Source organism: Petromyzon marinus, chromosome 10 (assembly GCF_048934315.1).
Source record: "Petromyzon marinus isolate PM22_M1 ecotype Great Lakes invasive population chromosome 10, UKy_Petmar_22M1.pri1.0, whole genome shotgun sequence".
NCBI lineage: Eukaryota > Metazoa > Chordata > Hyperoartia > Petromyzontiformes > Petromyzontidae > Petromyzon > Petromyzon marinus.
The window spans coordinates 15,571,451-15,595,172 of record NC_133676.1 but is presented as its reverse complement, the minus strand read 5'-3'; the positions used below and the strand labels follow the sequence as shown (position 1 = coordinate 15,595,172).

At 44.4% G+C, this 23,722-nt stretch overlaps 1 protein-coding gene and 1 long non-coding RNA gene across 4 annotated transcripts; one reads left to right on the top strand and one right to left on the bottom strand.

Annotated features, from left to right (window-relative positions):
* Window positions 1–251: 251 nt before the first annotated feature.
* On the bottom strand, window positions 252–19,257 carry MTRR (5-methyltetrahydrofolate-homocysteine methyltransferase reductase). Of its 3 annotated transcripts, none has more exons than XM_032951076.2 (15): window positions 19,158–19,257; window positions 17,992–18,204; window positions 17,447–17,600; window positions 16,267–16,384; window positions 13,751–14,552; window positions 12,704–12,841; window positions 12,150–12,303; window positions 11,385–11,473; window positions 10,503–10,683; window positions 9,814–9,856; window positions 8,631–8,844; window positions 6,885–7,003; window positions 6,164–6,253; window positions 4,177–4,377; window positions 252–3,211 (listed from the first exon to the last, which is right to left on the bottom strand). In XM_032951076.2, the coding sequence occupies exons 2-15, from the start codon at window positions 18,139–18,141 to the stop codon at window positions 3,067–3,069; spliced, it is 2,598 nt and encodes an 865-aa protein (XP_032806967.1). In that variant the 5' UTR covers window positions 18,142–18,204; window positions 19,158–19,257; the 3' UTR covers window positions 252–3,066. The 3 variants fall into 3 exon arrangements, with proteins under 3 accessions (XP_032806967.1, XP_032806969.1, XP_032806968.1); XM_032951078.2 differs by having other exon boundaries at window positions 17,992–18,153; window positions 19,158–19,256; XM_032951077.2 differs by having other exon boundaries at window positions 17,992–18,194; window positions 19,158–19,230.
* Window positions 19,258–19,411: 154 nt separating this feature from the next.
* LOC116940838 (uncharacterized) lies at window positions 19,412–23,326 on the top strand. The gene is made up of 3 exons (XR_004402605.2): window positions 19,412–20,054; window positions 21,252–21,443; window positions 23,200–23,326. It is a non-coding gene; the product is annotated as an uncharacterized LOC116940838 (long non-coding RNA).
* Window positions 23,327–23,722: the final 396 nt, after the last annotated feature.

Here is a 23,722-nt window from a genome sequence, read left to right as displayed (position 1 = left end):
GTATTAAGGTATGATGTCTAAAAGATAATCATCAGAGTTGCCATGCACCCCTTTGTTTGCAGGGGCAAACAAGGGGTGCACTGCTCACCTGATGGGGGTCAGTCAAAAACGAGATTTTTACACTGCTGGCTATGAGCGTTCCATATGACATGAAGCGCAGCTGGGAATGTAATTTGAATAAAAGTGGAAAGATACACAAAGGTCTGGCTTGATAATCATTAAACAAATGTTAAAATATTGAAAATATAATATTTAGTTGTATTATATCGTGTTTATTTGTATATCTTGTCATATACAGTACCATACATTATACCATTACAAAGTGATTGAAACATTACTGTCATTTTAAAAACATTATTGCACAAACATGCCGGCAAACATTTTCATTCGGAGCAAAGCCTAAAAAAATATATTCAGCTTTCTTATTTAAAAATAAACAATACAAGGTCATCATTAGGGCAAACAGTCGTTCCTTTGATTTTACATTATTCAGCGCTGTCCAGTAAACTCTCCACGTGTAACGTTACCAGTAAATTATCCGCGTATAACATTACCAGTAAACTATCCACGTGCAACATTACCAGTAAACTATCCACGTGTAACATTACCAGTAAACTATCCACGTGCAACATTACCAGTAAACTATCCACGCGCAACATTACCAGTAAACTATCCACGCGCAACATTACCAGTAAACTATCCACGTGTAACATTACCAGTAAACTATCCACGTGTAACATTACCAGTAAACTCTCCACGTGCAATATTACCAGTAAACTCTCCACGTGCAACATTACCAGTAACTCTCCACGTGCAGCATTACCAGTAAACTCTCCACGTGCAACATTACCAGTGCACTCTCCACGTGCAACTAATACCAGTAAATTATCCACGTGCAACATTACCAGCAAACGCTCCATGTGCAACATTACCAGTAAATTATCCACGTGTAACATTACCAGCTTTCCCATGATCAACAAGACTGCATAAAACACTCGTATATAAATTGGCTTTGAGGTATTTTCTATTGTGTGCACACCCCACTTTCAATAGTAAATATAAATGCTGATTACAGTAGTTTAAGCTTGAGTATATAAATTTATAAATGCCACTGTATTTCTAAGTAACATACAAAACTTTATTTAATGTGCAGGATCACAAATTTAACAGTAAATGCACAATAAGTTCAGTAAAACTGATATAATTCCTCATCCAAAATCAATAAGTGAAGTGTTTTCGACAGTGTTTTTTTGTCACATAGCCAATCTCAAAGATTACTTTTGTGTTTTAGTGAAGCCGTGTTGGCAGTGCTGGAGAAGCACACACAAAAAACATTTTAATTCATCGAAATCCAACAAGATATATTCTGTTGAATTTATTTTGCACCATACATAGCCAAACCATGCTAATCGGGCAATAACCAGAAGGGCCTATTATATACAGGGTAGCCCAAAAATCAGGACACCAAGGGTTATTATATATGTAAACAAATTTTCTACGGTTATTTAATTTAAGTTAACAAATGTTCAAACCCACTTCGATTAACATTCATGCATGCATGAATTCTCTTTTTGAAAAAAATGTACGGCTTTATAAAAGATTAGAGCTGCCATTCTTCTGCATACATAAAAACTAATTGAACTCATTCATCAAGTATCTGTCAATTTTTCAGAAGAAAATTTGATATTTATAGATAAAATATTTACTTAAAGAATACACAATTCAAATGGTTTCATGCTAGTGTTAAGTTCAATATTTTTTTAAAAAAACCTTTTTGGGCCACCCTCTATACAGTACATGTTTCTCTTTTAGGGCCATGTTGCTGAGAAATGTTGAGATTTTGAAATTTAACGAGCTCGGTAATGTGGGTTTTCTGTTAATGTATATGTAGCGAGTACATTTAAATGTAGCCTTAAAACGTAATTATCTTTGTAAACCTGACAGTCTTGTCAAGTGGTGGAGGGGTTACTGACAAGAATTTTGGCATAAAGCTACCCCGTGGTCTAACGCGAAAACAAATATGGACCACAGATTAATTTATGTCATCCACACCAATGTTCGTAACCTAAGGTAGTGTATTTAGCAGTGTATAAAGCACCGACTGAAAATCACTCTCATACCATAATTAACACTTCCTTTTTATAGAAAAATCGCATGCCAAGAGTGGCTATTCTTAACAAACTATTAAACACGCATGGTGAATAGGCAGCTAAAAGACGTTTCACTGAATGACCTCAGGGCGGGTTTCCTGCCAGCAACTATAAACTATGAATGCATTCGATTTAAAGCTTTCGTGACTGCAGGGATTCATCTTCTGGGTTCTTTCCATTCTACGTGACTTTACCGAAAGAACCCAGCATATGAATGCGGTATTCAGACCCATCTCTACTACTGGCACATAGTAGCGATGGATATAAAGATGGTTCACGATTAATTCTGGCATTGTTGTTATTGTCAACAATTAAGGCGTGTACAGTATACGGGATGTATATGGTGCAGTGGCGCACGCTATAATCCAGCGCTTATGGATGCAAGCATTGGTGATTCACAGATTTGTGACATTGCCAAGCTTGCTGGGCTGCGAGTTAGCCAAGAGATGGCAGTACAGCAAGTGGCATCACACATCCACCTATGTGGAGTTTTGAATGTAATCATCTTGCATGCTTGAATTGTCTTGCTCTCACTGCTTTGCACTGCTTTGGTGTCCTGCCAAATGCAAAACACCCAGCAGTAAAAAATTCAAAACAACCCAATGCAGAATGCTCCTGAAATGTCATGATAATCCGTGAGGTTTTCCTAAATAACGGGAAAATTTTTTAAATAAGCAAAAGTAGTGCCTCGGCAAGACTTAAATTCAGGCCAATGTTCCTCTCAGGTGGACCTCATTGAGACACATTATCATTATTATTAAATACTGGGCTTTAGCTTTGACTGGCCTCTTCTGAATCACGACGATCTGTGCAGGCATTTTACAGGGTTCAGTTTGTCCGAGTCGTTCAAGGAGAACTGCTGAACGTCCAATCCCCTCTCGCCCGTAAAAAACAAACCCTCCTATCTTCGGTTCCATCAGGTCCACACATCCTGCAAGTAGCGTCCCTGCTCTTTGAGGCCGCCAATCACCCTCATGGCCTCCAGCTTGGCAACACCCATCTCCTCCACAACCATGTCCACCAGAGTCTCCTGCACATCCCTGGCCATGTTCTTAGCATCCCTGTCAACAAAAGTAGCATGTTAAAGTTGCAACCGCCAAAAACATTGTTAGGTGTGAATTTACTTCTATATGAAAAACAACAATTCACGGCAATGTGGCAGCTGAAATGTGGCTATTTTAAAAAGAGAATACTCACTTGCCTTTCAAATTGCTGCTCTGATAAATAATTGAAATATTCTTCTGTGGCATTCCCGTACTATTCGCGCCCATGAATCACCCTTGAAAAAGAGCTTGCTAAAGGTGTGATAATAGGTAAAATACTAAAATGTAATAACTGATTAAATGGGGGAGAAAGGGTAGCTTTAGGATACTGCAAATTTGATCAACTTGCTCCATTTTGTTCAAACTGTCGAGAATTGGCATACAATTCCGACAATGGACCTGGCTCCCCTAACTACACGAACAAAGGGGGAATTCACTTTGCAGATTCAAGGACTTTAAATAAGCACCATGGTAGTGGGTTGGTGTTGAGGCTGCCTGGATGTTTTAATGGCGCAACTGTACTGTAAACGAGTCAAGAAAAGCGTAATGCTCCCAGAAGACACTTCCCCCCATCTGTCCCGACAGTTTTAGTAAGAATGCGAGAAGATAAAACGCACAAAGCAGTCATAGCCCAGGGATGTCACTATAACATGCTTTGGGGATTTACATAAAACTCTAATTACCCCACACGAAAGCTCTCCCATGGACTTCAAAATCTCTGGACAGCCTGGTATCACAGTCTGGAAATCCAATGTTGGCCAAGGGGCTCCCCCATCACGTATGGATCGTAGGAGGTATTTGAACGTACTTCACCAAACTGAACAATGCTGGTCCGTCAGCAGCGGAAGCATGCTGGACCAATAACACAGCATGCATATCAAACCGTCACGTAACCTCCCTGACGAACCACCGACACAAACCCAGCCGCGCGTGGGCTACGCGCGGCTGAAAAACGCTTTTCTCCGCTGCCCGCAAATGCTCACCCGCACACGTAGAGGCGCGCGCCCTCCTGCAGCAGCAGACGCATGACGTCGGCGCGGTGCTGGCCCAGGCTGTGCTGCACGTACCGGGGGTGTGCTACCCCACCCGGGCTCGCGACCTCTGACCCCGCAGGCTCGTCACGAGAGAAGGCCACCCGCAGGTGGGTGAGCGTGCCGCGTGCCACAAAGCCCTCCAGCTGCTCTCTAGAGCAAGACGGAACGAGGTTGTTGTTGTTGTTGTTAATAACCAGATGGAATGTTTTGCGGCATGTAACTATTAATTGTGATTAGAAAGCTTGTTTATGCAACATCAACGTATTTTAATTTAACTTCCAATCAGGGATCAACCAAGCTCATTAGCCTTCTGGAGTTGAAAACGTGAGTAGCACTTTGTGGAAGATGAGAAGCACCCAATGCTCATTTCAATATTGAAAAACGCCAACTTATCTTTACAATTATAGGAACTAAAACTAAACTCTTGTTTTTTTTTAGTAATTGCTATTGCTTTGCAGCCTTTTTATTTCTAAGGACCAAATACACAGTCCTATATGTGATTAAACTTAGCACATTTAAACTATTAAAACGTCCAGTGCCATAAGTATGCACATCATTCACTAACCACACTTTTTGGGTTCGTTTATTACTCATTATCAGCATGATATGCAAATGTGCTTCAGGAAAGTTAACACTTCACTAAGGATTAATCACTATGAACGTTTATATCACAAAATGTAGTGAGAATTTGCGAAAGAAAACAGCGAGGGAAAAAAGTATTTGATCCCCTGCTGATTTTGTACGTTTGCCCACTGACAAAGAAATGATCAGTCTATAATTTTAATGGTAGGTTTATTTGAACAGTGAGAGACAGAATAACAACAAGAAAGTCCAGAAAAACACGTCAAAAATGTTATAAATTGATTTGCATTTTAATGAGGGAAATAAGTATTTGACCCCTCTGCAAAAAATGACTAAGTACTTGGTGGCAAAACCCTTGTTGGCAATCACAGAGGTCAGACGTTTCTTGTAGTTGGCCACCAGGTTTGCACACATCTCAGGAGGGATTTTGTCCCACTCCTCTTTGCAGATCTTCTCCAAGTCATTAAGGTTTCGAGGCTGACGTTTGGCAACTCGAACCTTCAGCTCCCTCCACAGATTTTCTATGGGATTAAGGTCTGGAGACTGGCTAGGACACTCCAGGACCTTAATGTGCTTCTTCTTGAGCAACTCCTTTGTTGCCTTGGCCGTGTGTTTTGGGTCATTGTCATGCTGGAATACCCATCCACGACCCATTTTCAATGCCCTGGCTGAGGCAAGGAGGTTCTCACCCAAGATATGACGGTACATGGCCCCGTCCATCGTCCCTTTGATGCGGTGAAGTTGTCCTATCCCCTTAGCAGAAAAACACCCCCAAAGAAAAATGTTTACACCTCCATGTTTGACGGTGGGGATGGTGTTCTTGGGGTCATAGGCAGCATTCCTCCTCCAAACACGGCGAGTTGAGTTGACGCCAAAGAGCTCCATTTTGGTCTCATCTGACCACAACACTTTCACCCAGTTGTCCTCTGAATCATTCAGATGTTCATTGGCAAACTTCAGACGGGCATGTATATGTGCTTTCTTGAGCAGGGGGACCTTGCGGGCACTGCAGGATTTCAGTCCTTCATGGCGTAGTGTGTTACCAATTGTTTTCTTGGTGACTATGGTCCCAGCTGCCTTGAGATCATTGACAAGATCCTCCCGTGTAGTTCTGGGCTGATTCCTCACCGTTCTCATGATCATTGCAACTTCACAGCGCTTCGTCACTTCTGCCTCACCCCCCCCCCCCCCAATACACATACCAGCAGGGTATTACTACACCGTCACCTTTGGTGTTTGGTATACAAGGATGGCACAAGTGAGTTCCAGTGGCCCTCGCTATGCAGGGCTCGGCCACCTCTGCTTCACAGGTAAGGGCCGCCCCCCCCCCCACCCCGCTCGAGCAGGCGCTCACCTGTAGAGGAAGTCGCGGTCTCGGTGGCGGCAGCCAAAGAAGAGCCACGACTCCCCGAGCGCCGCGGTGCCCCCACCGGCCTTGTGCTCTCTGGGGCACACACAGTCATGCTCCTGCTGAGTCATATCGTGGGGCACAAAACGCTCCGTCCACAACCAGCAAACGCGCCGCACTGGATCGGTAGTCCGACTCATTGCTAAACAACTCGCACCAATCCGACTTAAACGGACTTCGAGGCTCATAACACAGGAGTCTATTTGTGCGTTTAATAAGTGATTTTTTTTCCAAAGCATGCCAAAACAAATTACTTAACTACACATATAAGCCACTACCAACTTTACAAACACCATTAGGGTACTTAACTACACATATAAGCCACTACCAACTTTACAAACACCATTAGGGTAAAAATAGAAAAATTTCAAATTGTATTGTAACCTCCAATTGAAAAATTGATCAAAATAATGAATGTGCGAATAGTTACAATGAAACCCATGACATTTGCTATTGACCCAAACAGTCCCGTATTACATGTGGCGAGAGTCTTTGACTCACAATAGAATGGTTGAGAGCTCAATTCAGTGCATTATCCCTCAGGGGTAGTTCGTAAAATACACTTCGTATCCATCGACACTGCGGTCATTAAGGGAATGTGGACAGAATGCTCCGACAATTGGTCAAAGGCACACTGGGAGGAAGGCGTGGCGACGGGCAGGCTCACCGGTGCTGCAGGAATCCCACGAAGGGGGCGACACCAGTGCCGGGGCCGATCATGATGATAGGGACAGACGCATCCTCCGGCAGATGGAAACCTGTACTCTTGCGGGCGTATACAGGGATCTGCCAACAGCCAGACATGACTTCGTCTCAACCAACACCATTACCAGCATGAAGAGCAACACAAACAACATCATTAGCATTTCCACTATCGACAGCATTAATGCAATATGGATAATTAACGACGTCAATTGTAGCACCTTTAACATTACCACCATTATGAAGATTTATATTATCATCACCATTAACATATTCATACATTTCCATATACACTTACCGGTATCATTACCTTACCACCAGTGACCATAATTATAACAATCACCACATTCATCATCACCACTATTAAGAATGCCTGCAGTGTCATGATCATTAATATTGTTGATATCAATACCCATACAATCAGCACAATTACCATCATTATTAATTTTGCTATCATTGTGATTACCATTTTATTTTACAATGCACCTTCCACTTTTAAACGTTATACAAATACGATTATTTCGTGATAAATCATTTTTTGAAATGCTGATCATTGTTGCGAGTATATTCTACAAGATTGGCAGTGTATCAATGTATTTGTATGCCATATTCATGAAACTTATGTATTACCAGTACCTATACCAGGTAAAGTGGAATACAATGTTAAAATGAATTTCAGAAACATTTCACACTTGTAACATAAACTATTTATGGTTTAATAAGCCTTGACCAAAAATAAACGCTGGATATTAAAAACATTACAATGCCATTACAGCAGTATTTTTACAATGTAAAATATTTATGATTTAATATGTTGTGACAAACCATAAATATTGAATGATCACACAAAAAAAACAGCTAAGAAATGAGCACATGGCTGCCACGAGTGATTTTTTTACCGATTAACAAGAGCATCAATCACGCATCACACAAGGCTAATGCGACGCAGTGCCTGGAAAGCTCATCAAATTTTTCATTTTTCAAACCGCATCACGATGAACATGTTCTTAATCATTTTTAATAAGGATACACGGCACTCCCTTTAAGTATTTAGAGCAATTCGTCAGCCCACTGTTGGATCTTGGTTTCCACACACTCGTTCGGTATCATTGGGGGGGGGGGGGGGGCTGGGTTGGCCATAGTTTAACGCTTGTCAGCGAGGCTTGGTGAATGATGAGTCTTGGACTCATTCACGCATCACTTGCCTTCGGTGTTGGCCAAAGCTGGGAATGCAACCCAACTCAATTGGCTAACGGTGCAGTTTCTGAACCACCGTGCCACTGCTCCCCACCCTGCTGTGGGTGGTGGCGAAAGCCTGTAACTAAGCGACTTGTAGGCAATGTGCAAAGATGTGGAAACATGACGCGAAAGAGACACCCCGCTTGCACAGCAATGAGGCGCCTGTAGGAGGCAGCAGAGCGTTTAGTTTGTTGAGCCATCCGTGCCGTGGAATCTGAGTGTCATCTCCTCGTGTGGGCTTTCTTCAGCAAAGAAATCCGGTTTGAAAAAAAAAGATGGAACATACGTAAAAATACAGGACCCACCTGCAAAACCCTTGAAACTCCAGAATAGTTTTTGATCAAGTTATTATCCGTGTCATTGTGCTGTCACTTTATGAAGCGAGGTTGTTTGATCTTAAAAGAGATATGCTGCCAAACTGCAGGAACCTCTGAACCATAGACATTCATTCCTGGATGCTTAGTGAACAGACCTTTGCGGCTTTAGGAGACAGCAGCTTTGGGTCAGCGAGGGGTGCTCCGGAGAGGTTGGAAGGCCGGGAGTTCCCCTTGGCCTCAGGACCGACGACCACTTCCGCCAGCCAGCCCGTGCACACCCCGCGCTGCGCTTGCGGTCGGCCAGGACCCGCCGCAAACTCCACCACGTTAAACACCACGTGCGCTGCTCCTGGGGTCACGAGCGGAGAGCTGCAGTAGGGAGACAAGGGGTATCTAAATGCTCGGCAACGCAGAGACAATTTTTGTACATGGCACCCATTGTGCACACCACAACGCATACGAACACGTACCAGTGCACAGCGCTTACAACACTCACCACACCCTGTACTACACAGAGCATGCTACACAGCACATTGCTCAACACGCACAAATACAACACATCAAATGCCCTACTATACTGTCCCTTAAAAACTTTCCAATGCAATGATTTACTCCCGAATGCTACCGTGTGTCACCTCCTGGTGCCGAGAGTTCACCATCCTAGTGCTGCTGCTTAAGTTTTGATTTAAAGCTTTCGTGACTGCAGTAATTCATATTCTTAGTTCTTTCGGTAAAGTCACGTTTTTTAATTGTTTTATATATATTTTATTATTTTGTTGTTTCCCTTCAACGTGGCTTTACCGAAAGAACTAAGAATATGAGCTGCTGCTTAAGTTAAGCATTCAGAGAGATTTTTGTTTCAGTTCTTTAACAGTGATAGTCTTCTCGGAGCATTACAAACATATTTGCATGGTAAAAATAACCTTTGTGGCTCAATGAGTAATAGGACTGAGCCAGCATTGCCAAGATATACTCGATTCATATTTGGATATCATCCACTCACATGTAGCTATGTTGACTGCACAACAAAAATATCACTCTTTATTTGATTTTCAAATTGTTTGCTTGAACAGGGATACACTTTGATGTGACTTCACTAAACTCAAGCTCCTGCAAGAGGCAAAAGGCATTCAGCTGGAAGGGACAAGTTTTGGAACATTACTGAACCATGCAGATCTCTGCATTCTGTCGATTGAAACAGAACACGTTTTGATCCATAAACATCACCTGATGAGCGTTCTCCAGGTCACCCGCAACTCCGTGCATCAGGGTTTTTAAAACCTGCAGAGATTAACAGCAAGTGATAATACAACGCTTGCAAGGTGAAGTGCATCGTACCTGGCAATGGAATAGGCCCGGGGTTGCAAACGCGGTAAGTGTTCTGCACACACGGGGCACCGACACAAAGAGGCGGTCAGAGGCAACATTGATTGTAAGTGGGTTACAATGGTTGTAGAAGGGCAATGGCAATCGCGGGAAGGCATAAGTGATTGTATGGAGGTGTCAGTGACTGTATGAGAATGAGAGCGTTTGCAAGAGAGCAGCATTGGTTGAAGGAGTGCACAAAGTTTCATTGGGATGGCAGTGATTGTAAAAAGGTAATAGCTGCAGAAAAGCAATGGCGATTAAAAGAGTTGTAATTATAATAATTATTACAAGGTGACAGCGGTTTTAGAAGGGCGACAGCAGTTGTGTAGAATGACAGCAGTTTTAGTTGTGGATCAAGAGTTTTGTGAGTGCAGCAAAAGTTATACACGGTGGTCAGGTGGCAGTAATGGGGGGGGGGTGGCAGTAATTATAAGAGAGCGACATCAGGTGTCGGAGGGCATCAGCAAATTTAAGATAGGCACCTCTAATGAGGGTGGCACCTCCGATTATCACGGTTGGCTACGTACGGTACAAAAGAAGTTCAAGATACATACATATACAAATATTGGCGGTGAAGAATGATAGCGGCTGTTGAAGACTAGCGCCGACGCGAGGGACGGCAGCAGCCACCGGAGAGAGGCAGCGGTGTGAGCGGGTACCAATGAGCAGGCTGGCGGGCGGCCGGCAGGACGGGAAGGCGTGCAGCAGGGCGGCCAGGCCGAGGCTGGCGTCTCGCAGCAGGTGCGTGTAGTCGGCCGAGCCCTGGCGGCTGGACAGCTCCAGCAGGCGGCGGCGCTCGGCCTCATCCTCCGTGTGCTCCGCCAGTGCGCGGACCATCGCCTGCACGAGAGGGAGGGGAGAGAGAGAGAGGGGGCCAAGGGCCGCACCTCAGGCTCAGCGATTCGCTCGTCGGCGTCTTAGTTCAATGGAAGGGCAAAGCGCAGTTGTCAAAGCCGATTTCTGGGTGTGCAATGTTACGCATTCATCTTGAACGTTCGTTTCTGATTACTAATTACTCAAGGTTTTCCAAGCGTAAAGTAATCCTGTAATTGGCAAGTTTTTAAGTCGCATATACTTATTACTTGATCGTATCGATGATGATGATGATGCATGTGATCAGATAACCTGGAATGTGCCCAATCTCGTCAGTCTTGGAAGCTAAACAGGATGATCCTGGATTGTGCTTCGATGGGCGACCGCCACGCAAGCCAGGATGCCAGATGCAGCAGCAGGGCTGTGCAACAAGGTGGTCATCACCTTCACCAGCCCATGCCGAGCAGCGTGGTGAGGTAATGTCAAATAATGCTCACGACCCACAGTGTGGCGATCACCTCATCAAGCAATGGACTGACCGTGACACAATGACACCTCAATTCCTTTTAACAAACACTTTGTATCAGAGAATTACTTTAATTATTGATCCCCCAAAATTTTCCTGTGTGGAGAACCGACTCAAGCTGCTGAACTCTTGAGGTCGGACTCCAGTGGTAGCAGTGTGAGAAAAGCCGAGTCAGTCGGTGCGGAAGTGCGGCTCTATGTACCTTCTTTGGCAGGGCTCGGATTTCCAGGCCGTGAGTAAGGATAGACCGAAGGGAGGAGCCGGCAGGGATGAAGTCGGGCACCTTGGAGGCTGAGAGAGTGGGGGGGGGGGAGGATTTGGAGAGGCGGTGAAAAGTTCAACTCAAAGAGATTTATGTTATCGGTCAAATTAAACAAACATCACGGACTAATCGCTACAAACTTCATAAACTGCAACGTTAAAATTACTCTCGCATAAACTCAAAGGTCATTAACTTTGGGTGGAGCCCGTCTCCAATGGTGATTCTGAGCTTGGGATAGAAATACACATTCCTGTGGCTGGAATGTATTCTCCATGTAAAAACTACTGCCGACTTCCTCCAAGTGGTCCTTATGTGAATAGAGCAGTCTGACCACAGGATTACCTGAACGGACACTACTGAGATTAAAAACCAAACAAAAAACTATATAATGTAAAAACTAAATTTAAAATACAGTACATTACATATCCAACTGTCGCATATCTACCTTGACCAAATAACCACCTACTTCTAAAGCACACCGCACATAGCCAACCGTGCTAATTGGAGGTGCTTAAAGCAGTTTGACCTTTATTTTCATCATGTAACCTATGTTGGTGACTGGCCTGACTTTTGTTTTCTAAACATGTTCACATATCCGCCTATACCTCAGTTCCCAGAGAGTTGGGCATGCCACGTTGTACCCGCACAGCGACAGAGGTAAGCGAGAGTGCGAGGAGCTTTGGCTGGCTTCGTAGACGGCTTTACCGCGGCCCCTTGCGTTGGGCTTGGCACGCAGCTCGAGGGTGCAGTCGGCCTGCCCGTCGAGGCCCAGCCGCCGCAGCAGAGCGTCCACCTCGGCCTCGCCGTTGGGGCACAGCACGCCCAGCGCGTCGCCGGGGCACAGTGCAAATGGCGCGGCCTGCCAGCGTACAAAACATATTTTGAATATACGTATCACGGTTGCCAAAGACAGGCCAAAAGAGCACAACGCCAAGTGGCAAGTAACAAACAGCACTCTTGCCGCTGTAATATAAGAGTACTTTTCTTACTTATTGAAGGCCAAGTGAACATAAGGGAGGCTCAGGACCTGATGTTGGCTAACTAATATACTACCACTCACCACGTAGGCACACATACCCACGCAAGCATACACATAAGTACGTGTGCACAAAGAGTTTCCTGAATTCTGAGCTTTAAAGCACCTCAATGATGGATCACAGTAGGTAGGGTACCAATACTGGGCCACAGAACACAGATGTTCCCAGTACTAAGAGGGTCCGTGCCTGCACAAGAACGAACGTCCCTTGCCCCCAACTCACGGAGACGTCAAGTTGCAGCTCCAATGCAGTCTTGACGGCATCAGCACGGGTCAGCTGCTTCCACCCGCTCACAGCGACCTCGCACACCTCCGAGGCCGCCTGAGGGAGGCTGGTAGCTGCCGGAACTGGCCAAGGCACCTGCAGAACAAGCAGAACGAAACACGTGTCAGCACAATGCTGTCGACAGCAATCACGACGGTCAGCGGATGCTGGCGCAACGGTTGGCACGGCCGGATCACATTGGAAACATTGAGTTTAAATCCCAACAGAAATGTCAACTCGGCTCGTCAATTATCCAAGGTCAAATAAAAGGAGTACCCTTTTGTACGTGCAGTGAAAAAAAATGATCCTCTGGAGACACTGGCCCCTGCCAAAGCGATGTGAAATTTCCACAACAGGCTCGGGGCCAGAAGGATAAAGTGATGCCCCATTCGTTCAACAAATTCCTGTGTGACATTAACTTTATGTAACTAAGATAGCTACTTCTGTCAAATGTTACACGTTGAGATGTACATGGCTTGTGGTTCACAGCATCATGGCAAAGCCCCACAATACTTTGCAAGCCCTGCAGATTGCACATATGTGCACTGCATCCGAATATTGCCACTCCATTTCAAAGATGTAACATCCAAGCCAAATGTCAGCTGTAAAATAATGTCACTTTTAGGGGACAACATTAGTGCAGCAGATCCCATATAGTTTACCATGTCCTGATAGATCGTTTAAGGGCTCTTTATAAATTACAATTATTTTTTATTATTTACATAACACTTATATAACCTCCATGAAGTGATAAGGGTGGCAATCATTTAAGTTATCAGCTGTAGATATTATATATTAACACTGGTGAATTTCCCCCCCGAAAAAAAACCTTTGTGGGTCTAATACCAGTTACAATGCAACAATACATTGCAACGTAGCAGCTGCTGCACTCGCTTTCTCAAAAGTAAAAATAGAACTGATGTCCAAATGTCAGTGCTATTAGCATTGTCACAATGATACAAGGCCCAACACATGAGCAAGAGAGCGGAAAATGTGCATTCTTACACCGGGTCTGCTGGGATCAAACTGCAGCTGCAGGTACGGCTCTGGCAATGAGGGCACCTGGAGGGTCGCTTCAGAGAGTGGAGGCACAGACACAGTCAGCGAAGGCACGAGGGGCTTCTCGGGCTGTGCGGTGGAGCCCGGCGTTGGAGAGGAATTTGTGGATGGCTCCACCAGAGGCGTGCTAGTGACTGGGTCTTGACGGTCAGGTGTGGGAACAAATGCAGATGGGGAGAGGCTAGAGGCAGGAGGTACAGGTGGAGGCAGTGCAGCTTGGATCGCCAAATCCTGTACTATGTAGTCACTACTCTGAACCTCAACTTCAGGACCTTCCGTACATCTAGCCTCGTGGTTACTACTGACGTGCACTGCCAAAAGTCCATTGGCCAAAGAAGAGATATTCTCTGCAAAATCGCTCGGCTGCCTCTCTGTAGAAATATTGTTTCGTCCAAGATTTGCATTCACATGGCTAACAGGGCTGGACAACGATCCATTACTTAGCATGGCGACTGTATTACTGCCGTTAGCTTGATATTCCGCATCTCCTTTTGCATTTTGCGCTTCACTGCCATCAAACTTTGGTCCAAGATCAGATGATTTATCTTCCTGTGTCTGATCCAAAGTCTTCTCTGTCGACTCTGAGATCTGCTTCCCTGCGTCTCCGTGCTCTTGATCGCGCTCCCGAGGTGGCGAGACATCTGCGACACGCTCGCCCACCCGACTCGTGCCGCCCCCTTCTTGCTTACACTCCGACACAAGGGCCTCCCAGAGCCCCTCCACCCACGGCTCTGCCACCAATTCGGTGCTGCAAGACAGTAATGCGCGTTATCATACATACCGCATACACAATGCACCATATCAAGATTCAAGTGCCTGCACTCTCAGGCCAACATTGGGTGGTGCCCATCTCCAATGTTGGCCCTTAGCCAGAGGGAGGAAATCCGTATTCTCATGGTGAAGCCAGTACATTCATAGAATGCCCACTGGTGACTTTCTACAGTGGTACTCATTCTATTATGATGGTGGTGAAGTCGTCTCTTGAACAGGACTTAAAACTCACAACTTGTTAATTGAGAGTCAAGCCATCTCAAAACATGACCCACCTGAGTGTATATGAACTAAAAGACAAAGTGTCTCCCTGATTAAGTGAGCATTAAGTGATCTCATTTATATTAGTAGCCTTGAGCCAGTGGGAATTAATTAAGAGATAAATATATACTTTACTGTTTGAGCATGCACAAATTATCTTCAATGAAGTATCGATATGGATGGCAATTCTGGTATAGTTCAATATGATCTTATCGCAGCCAAGAGGCACGGTGTCTTACGACATCAAGTGTCTGAACAAAATGTTTAAGAATCTTGCACAATCACAAGATCTAAGGCAATCATCCTCTACAGAGAACAAAAGAAACACATGTTGTTTGGCCTAAACAAAACTTTAAAAGGACAAAACCAAGAGGCACTGGGAAAGAAAGTTGTCCATGGGCAGTTAAAATGAAACAACTTCTAATTCTATGCCATGGCTAACTATCTTATTTTGGAATTGGGTTAAGATGCTATATGTATATACATAATATCCTCCTCTCTAGAATTATGAATTGGCAGTTTACAATGTTCAATTATCAGCAGATGTCATGATTTCATAATTCCCAGCTGAAACTTCCAGAATGTCACCTCCATGCAAATTAGCTCCATGCCAAGTTCAAAGATATATGGCATATCCAGCAGAGAAAATATACAGCTATTATAAAAACGGTTATATTGTACGATGATTTAAGCCTGAAATTTAGATTTCTGGATAAACCTACAACCAAACTGTTTAAGCTCTGCTGATAGATATTGTATCCGAAATAAGTTATGGCCAATGTAATCAAGTAGTTAAGATGCTAAATTACAGTCATATAATCAAAACCAATGTTTTTTTCTGAAGATAATAAAAAAAGTTGGCCGTATTTTCCAAGCATTAAAATAACCCCAAATAATTTTCTTATAAAGGACTAGTTTCATTCAGGACCATGATAACATATTGAAAACAATGACTCATTATAATAATTAAGTGAATGCCTGAAAATGATATCAGCAAATTTAGTTGCATTTAACATACAATGTCCCGACCATAAATGTCCAAATTTGTAAAGCAGCACACTTGCTGAGCTTCTGGAAATTTCTGTGCCAAAATTGACAGATAGTGTATGAATGAAAGGTTGGAGATGGTGGTGATGAAGATTGTGTTTATAACAATGACACTATAGTATGTATGTTGAACTTCTTTCGTATTGTACGTTGCCAATCATGTTAATTGGAGGTGGGAGGACAACAAACTAAAACGAAAAAAGCCGTTTAGATTTTAAAGTGCATAGCTCCAGTGGCATCCTAATATCAGAAGGGAGAGCATTCCAGATGGCCATAAAAGTGCATCTGAAAGTGGTCAATACTGAAGATGAAGGCATTGGTGGTTGAGATGTTGGTGATTTACATTTAAAAGTCCATATCGGTGTGCTTGTAAAAAGGCGTACCCCACTGCATCATCAGCATGCCCCGTTTGGTAGAAGCGCTGCGCTCCCAGCTCTGCCAGCCTGCGATCCATCGTCCGCCCACAGTTACAGAAGTTTGTGTAGTTCGTGTCGCCCAGTCCTGCAGAAAAAAAAAAACAGCTGACAGTCAACTCTCTATAAACCACGATGACTGACTTTAAGCAAGAGTTTAACCTATGCTTCTCTCTGTAGTGTGGTGGCTGCTAAATTTGAATCAATTGACAAATAACATCTGTTATTCAAGCAACTTATTTTCCCTGTAAAATCAAACCTCAGTCTAAAACAACCTTGGATTAGCCATGACCTCCATTTAATATAATGGGCTGGCTACAATTTTCATGTATTGTGCGAAATTAAGCTCCAAATTTCCTATATTGTAATACACAATATGAAACTTATATGAATAAAAAATTAATAGTAACATTCGATGCTCAAGTATAAGCTCTGTAGACCATCACCATTAAACAATGTTACTGCTAAATTTCGATTTAAAGCTTTCGTGACTGCAATGATTCATCTTCTTTGGTTCTTTCGGTAAAGTCACGTAGAATGAGAATAAAATAATAAATTGATAAAATAAAATAACACAATAATATTCTCACGACGTTTCGGCCACAACACAAGCGGCCTTCATCAGGTGAAGGGGGCGAGACTGTCTGGTAGGACAGCGCTGGAGTGTCTCGCCCCCTTCACCTGATGAAGGCCGCTTGTGTTGTGGCCGAAACGTCGTGAGAATATTATTGTGTTATTTTATTTTATCAATGTATTATTTTATTCTCATTCTACGTGACTTTACCGAAAGAACCAAAGAAAATGTTACTGCTGTATACTAAGAAATATTTACAATTCTACAATCACTGATAACAACAAAAATCACCAATGTGGGTCAACTCAGATCATCATCCCTCCAGTCAATAAATAAGTGCATTGTAATGTAGAGAGAGAGATGGGAAGTCAAGAGAAAGTTAAATTTTTAACACTCGCTGAGGCCAATGTAGTCACACTGCCTCGTTGCTCCTTTCAGTGGGAAGTAGCTTCATTTTCGATTTAATACTAGTCAAGCAAAATAAATAAATAAACGGTGTCCATTGCCCTGTTGTTTCAAGGTAAAAAATGAAAAAAGATGGATTACACATGCGCACGGTGAGATGTGAAATTTTACCGAGCAGTGCATAGCGCAGGTGCTGGAAATGGTTTTCGAGGAGGGATTTCTGATTGATGTAGCGGACAAACTTTATCGCCTTTTCCGGGGGATCCCCATCACCGGTCGTTGACACAATGATCACCACAGGGTCTCGCTCGGTATCCAGGTCAAACTGCCAGACACAGACAAGCACATACACGCGCACACCTATGCACATACACGCGCACACGTATGCACATATGCACTAATGGTTCCTTCGTTTTGCCTTTTAGGCCGCCGAGGCAAGTGTCGTTAGCAAGGAGGGGAGAGTGGATGGCCTAAATGGGATATCAATTTGCAAACTTTTGATTGTGAGCCGAGTAATGCAGCCACAATTCCACCAGCAGAAAGCAGGGAAACATAAAAAAATATATAACAGAGGACTTTTTTGGGGAAATGGCAACTTATTCCTGGAGTTCGCCGGTTCTACGGTACCTTCCAAAGTCGGCTGCCCTATGCTCTATGCTCTTTTAAAAAAAAAAGGTCCTCCACTCTCAACACTCCCCCGGCCCCAGGGTCCTCACCTCGTCGTGCGTCTTGCTGAGGCAGTGCAGGTCCGCGTCGAGACCGAACCGCTCCGCCTGGGCGCACAAGTCCTGTGCGATGGCCTTGGCCGTGCCGATCTCCGTGCCGTAGAGCAGCAGAAAGCGGCGAGTCGAAGCCAAGCTCGGCATGGTTCGGTCCTCCTTGCAAAACACACGCGTCTCCCCGTCGTCCTCTCGTTGGCCTCGGTGGTCCTGTGGCAAAATGTCAAAGGGTCAAACTCCGTTCAAATAATCACTGGCACCCGAGCCAGTGGAGAGAATTAGATACATCTGTGATAGGGCCCAGCCTAGCAATAGGACAACCACTGCTGACCTCCCACTAACATGTAACCCTGCGATATTTCGTCAGTCTGTCTGGACCAGAGGATTACATAAGTGGCTCCCACACCTCTTTTAAATTACTGTTCTTCAAATATAGTACGTACTGTGCACCCTTTGAGCAGCGCATTCTGCATGGAATAAAACACGCAGGAGTGATATACTGGGGCATGCCGTACAAGGCTATCTTGTGTTAGCTGTCATCAGCATGATCAATCATTCCAGAGGCCTTCATCCAGAAGCGTATTTACACTCACTACACACACACACGTACGATCATGCGCACTGCTGTACCTAGGACAATAACATACAGTCCTCTGTCAATCCACTGCTGGATGAAGACTTCCCCACGTTACGTCAGTTACGGACGTTGTTTTGACTATACTTCACTACGCTGGTCAGTGCCGCTTCAGACACCACTCGCCACTGATCACAGCGCAGAATGGCGTTATTCAACACAAGCCAAAGTGCATCTGCTCAAATTCGTGGTGAGCATTCCATATTCCCAGGGCGGTGCCCAGTCTACCCACATCGCACTGCTGATTTTCCCACAAAGACTAATTTTATTGACCACTGAGGAACGATTGACTGACAAAACATCTGAACACGACCCCTAAGATATAACAAGGCGGTACCGAGCCGCCGGTACTGTGATGAGACATAGGCCACCAGTAACTACTCTGTATAACCACATTACACAGGTGCGGTAGAGTAACTTATTACGATAATACGACGTTGCACACGCAGCAACAACAACTCTATAACAACAAGATGGTACAATCGATACATTAAAAGATAAGCAGTAGGTAAACATGTACTGTACTTACAGAGCTACACGCTTCCACCACACTCGACCGGACCGCAGTTAGCGAAGAGTGGCTGATGCCACACCGCGCAGTATATATAGCATGGAGGAGTTAGATTCCGTAGACCGTACTGACGAATTAGGCCAATGGCAAGCGAGCTATGCCAGCACGTGCTTTCGAAATTGATACGCTTGATAGAAGTGGCACAAGGAAACACGTGTTGGTAGGAAGAGAGCGGTGGCGCAGCGGTTAGCGCCCTGCGTTAGAAACCCGGCAACCCGAGTTCGATTCTTGATCACGGCCACCAACACCAGTGACGATAATCTGAACCGGTCCTGGGCCCTCCCCTAGGTCGACTTAGCCTCAAATGAGTACCTGGCGCGGTGTATAAAAATCGCCACTGGGGAGACAAAGGCGGCCGGGCGTGGTGTTGGACACCCACCTCCCTCGTGTGCCGTGCCGGCCTTCATAGGTGCTCGCAAACAGCACTTGCCCCTACAGTCTGTTAAGTCTACACGAGGGGCCCTTGTCTTTGGGGGTGGGTATGACGTCATAGGCACTCGACACTTTGGCAACGTGACAGACGATCAGTGTCAATATGTGTGCAGTCATCATTTAATAGCGTCCCAGTAGAGGATATAAATAACAAAATATAACAAAATATATAAGACGTCTTATTCGTATTTATTAATCGCCATGTGACATTTTTAAAGCATTTTTTTTACGTAACTCATCGGCCCCAGCGCCTTCTGGAAGTGAATCATTTCAACAGCGTTGAGTCAGCACAAGCTAACAGTATACAAATTATCATAACAATAATTTGCCGATTAAAGTGCCAGACCTCCTTCTGGGACCGCTCTGTCACCACCCCAGAATCTCATCCAGATGCTGAAGAACGCTCGCGGAATGTGGAACAAGGTGGGCGTTCAGAATAAGCATCTCACCTCCTGGCTTTGACATTCCTCCTCGAAGACACTGGTGTAACCATCAACCGCATAACAATGTCAACAGACCGATGCGCATATCTCCTTCAAAAATGGAAAAGTAAAGACAAGCCACAGAGCGAATGTGGCCATGCAACCCAAACTATGGACCATGTGGTAAACCACTGGATCTGCGCTCCTTCTTCAGGACCACTTAGCTCCTCTCTCTCTCTCTCCCGTCGCTCCAATCAGAATATTTATTTATGCTGGAGGAATCCTGATGAGCTATACCAAGGCCGTAGCCATGGAGTTAACATTGGGGGGGGGACAAAATCTTCCAGGGGGTCTGGGGGTACCCCCCCCCACCTCCCCAGAAAAAATAAATCTAGATTTGAAAACGAATTTCCTTCCTAAAATATAAAAAAATTCACTCACACATAGGATGGACTTTGTATTTATTACAATGTCTAATAGTGTATTGTATTACATTGCTCTGTTTTTTATTTTCAACTTGTTCTTGTTTCATTGTATGTAATCGCAGAGATTAGGGATTAATAATGTACAACCATAACCACAATCATATAAATAAATACATTTTATAGCAATATATTGGGGGGGGGGGCATTTTGAGCATATTTTAATACTGGGGGAGATGTGTCCCTCCCAATATAATTACGGCCTTGAGCTATACAACTATTTTTCGCGGATGTCTAGTAAAGTTCCTCCTTATTACGACTAAAAAAATCAATTTGCTAAGACTTTGATAAAAAACAAAAGTATTTGTGCGTTGCTGCGTCCCCTGCCAAACATCCGATGAAGACCTACATACATGGCTTGCTTGAAGCACCCCGAGCGGAAAAGCCAAGCCCGGCTAAGATCACAGGCCGTGGTTGTACCCAGAGCAGACCACCCTTGCACTGTGGCACGATATAATTCGTCCGTGGAATAAGGAAGCGTTATGCGTGCATGAGTCAAATCCTGTCAATGGGAAGCAATGCCAGACAATTACCAACCAATGAAGAGTTGGGAATCGAACCCAGGATTTTCTTGCTCTGAGACACAAGCATTACTACTGTGCCACCTTGCTGCCCAACATGGAACCAAACGCGTAAACTACCACTTGAGTGATGTATATTTTCTTAGAAATAACAAAAACAAATGTGCCAACGTTCTCGTAACTTTGTGTTCACAGATGATGTACAAAGTTTCCTGTTTAAGTTCCATGTTTTTGCAACGAAACTTGGCTGGGGAAAAAAAAATCGAAAGGCATTACTGAGTGGCCCTCATCCAGAGAGATAGGATGCCGGGACACGGGGACAAGGAGACGTGGAAAATGCATGAGGAAGTGAGACATGGAGACAGGAACACAACATTGGAGACAGAGGTACTGGGGAGAACCAATAACTGCACTTAAATCAACATGAAAGCTTCAGCGCGATTTAATTTTACCAAGTTTTATGAGTGAATTGCCACCAGAGAAGAGCCGGTCATTCACGGCACCCCCAGTAAAGAGGATACACACCCATTTTCTTGGGGTCTTTCGGTAAAGCCACGTAGATAGAAAAGTAATTTTTAAAATATCACGACGTTTTCGATCGCAACACAAGCAATTGTCATCAGGTGAGAAAGTATAGCGGGAGAGCTGCTGAGGCAGGAATTATAGCAGGAGAGCTTCATGACTCAAGATCTACTGAGGCAGGAATTATAGCAGGAGAGCTTCATGACTCAAGATCTACTGAGGCAGGAATTATAGCAGGAGAGCTTCATGACTCAAGAGCTACTGAGACAGGAGTTATAGCGGGAGAGCTTCATGACTCAAGAGCTACTGGGGCAGGAGTTATAGCAGGAGAGCTGCATGACTCAAGATCTACTGAGACAGGAATTATAGCAGGAGAGCTGCATGACTCAAGATCTACTGAGGCAGGAATTATAGCAGGAGAGCTTCATGACTCAAGATCTACTGAGGCAGGAGTTATAGCAGGAGAGCTTCATGACTCAAGAGCTACTGAGACAGGAATTATAGCAGGAGAGCTTCATGACTCAAGAGCTACTGAGACAGGAATTATAGCGGGAGAGCTTCATGACTCAAGAGCTACTGGGGCAGGAGTTATAGCAGGAGAGCTTCATGACTCAAGATCTACTGAGACAGGAATTATAGCAGGAGAGCTTCATGAATCAAGAACTACTGAGGCAGGAATTATAGCAGGAGAGCTTCATCACTCAAGAGCTACTGGGGCAGGAGTTATAGCAGGAGAGCTTCATGACTCAAGAGCTACTGAGACAGGAATTATAGCAGGAGAGCTTCATGACTCAAGAACTACTGAGACAGGAATTATAGCAGGAGAGCTTCATGACTCAAGAGCTACTGAGGCAGGAATTATAGCAGGAGAGCTTCATGACTCAAGAGCTACTGAGGCAGGAATTATAGCAGGAGAGCTTCATGACTCAAGAGCTGCTGAGGCAGGAATTATTTTTTTCCCTGCCACAGCAGCTCTCCCGCTATATTTTTTTCACCTGATGACGGTTGCTTGTGTTGCGATCGAAAACGTCGTGATATTTTTTCTATTTACGTGGCTTCCCCAAAAGACCCAGAGAATATGAATTCCTGCAGTAACGAAAGCTTGAAGTCAATATTTATACACCCATTGTTACATACAGCATTGGCAATACACGGACAGGATTGTGACTGCTTGGACACATACATTGCTAACACAATACAGTACTGTAATAAGAAAACACCGGTGCATACGTTTGAAGACAAACATCCCGTAATTTTAATAAAATCGTAGCACTCAAAATATCAAACAATATGAGGTCTGAAATAATAAATGTTTATCTTTTCAACTTTACACATAAACGCAATTACATTTTTTTAAAGTAAATAACTTTGTGGCTTGTTCATATGCTACATAAAAAGTAAACATCGAAGAAACAGCAAAATCAACAGGTGTAAAAGTGAAGCGTTATCTAAAGATGGCCACATTTTCATTTTGATCGTGTTTCGCATTGTTACACGCTGCAATTGTGTTCGATGGCATTCAGCAGTAATTCATGACGGGGTTTTTTTTGCGCTGTTCACTTCTTCTTCTTCTTTTTGCCACCCTTCTTGGCTTTCTTCCCGGTCTTTGACGACTTTCCAGAGGAGCGCGCTCCCTTGCTGCCGGATCGGGATTCCTTCTTTCCACCTGAACGCGCCGATCTGCTGGCAGAGCGAGTGGCCTTGCCGCGCGAGCTGGACGCTTTGCTCCCGGAGCCTCTCGCCGTGCCTCCACGACCCTTCGTCCCGTCCGCCTTTTCCTTGGGAGGAGGAGGAGGCGCGTACTCCACCCGGCGGCCCTGGCAGCCCTTCTGCATCACGCGCAAAACGACCCCATCTCCGGAGCTCAACGTAAAAACCTTTAGACAGAGATAATAATGATACGGGGGGGGTTTGGGGGGGCTGTCATCCAGCCATTTGGAGGCAGGGTCTTAGTGGACCGTGCGTGCAGAGATGGAATTTGCCAGAGCCCCCCAACTACAGTAATGTACTTTGGTTCTTTCGGTAAAGTCACGTAGAATGAGAATAAAATAATAAATTGATAAAATAAAATAACACAATAATATTCTCACGACGTTTCGGCCACAACACAAGCGGCCTTCATCAGGTGAAGGGACGAGACTGTC

Bases quoted from the DNA above. Each gene is read 5' to 3' on its own strand.
- MTRR (XM_032951076.2), bottom strand. From the start codon at position 18,141: ATGCCGAGCTTGGCTTCGACTCGCCGCTTTCTGCTGCTCTACGGCACG. The intron at 14,553-16,266 runs GTACGCCTTTTT...ACTGTCTTGCAG, and splicing joins CATGCTGATGATGCAGTGGG to CACCGAATTGGTGGCAGAGC. The intron at 3,212-4,176 runs GTGAGCATTTGC...TTTTGTTGACAG, and splicing joins GCGCGCCTCTACGTGTGCGG to GGATGCTAAGAACATGGCCA.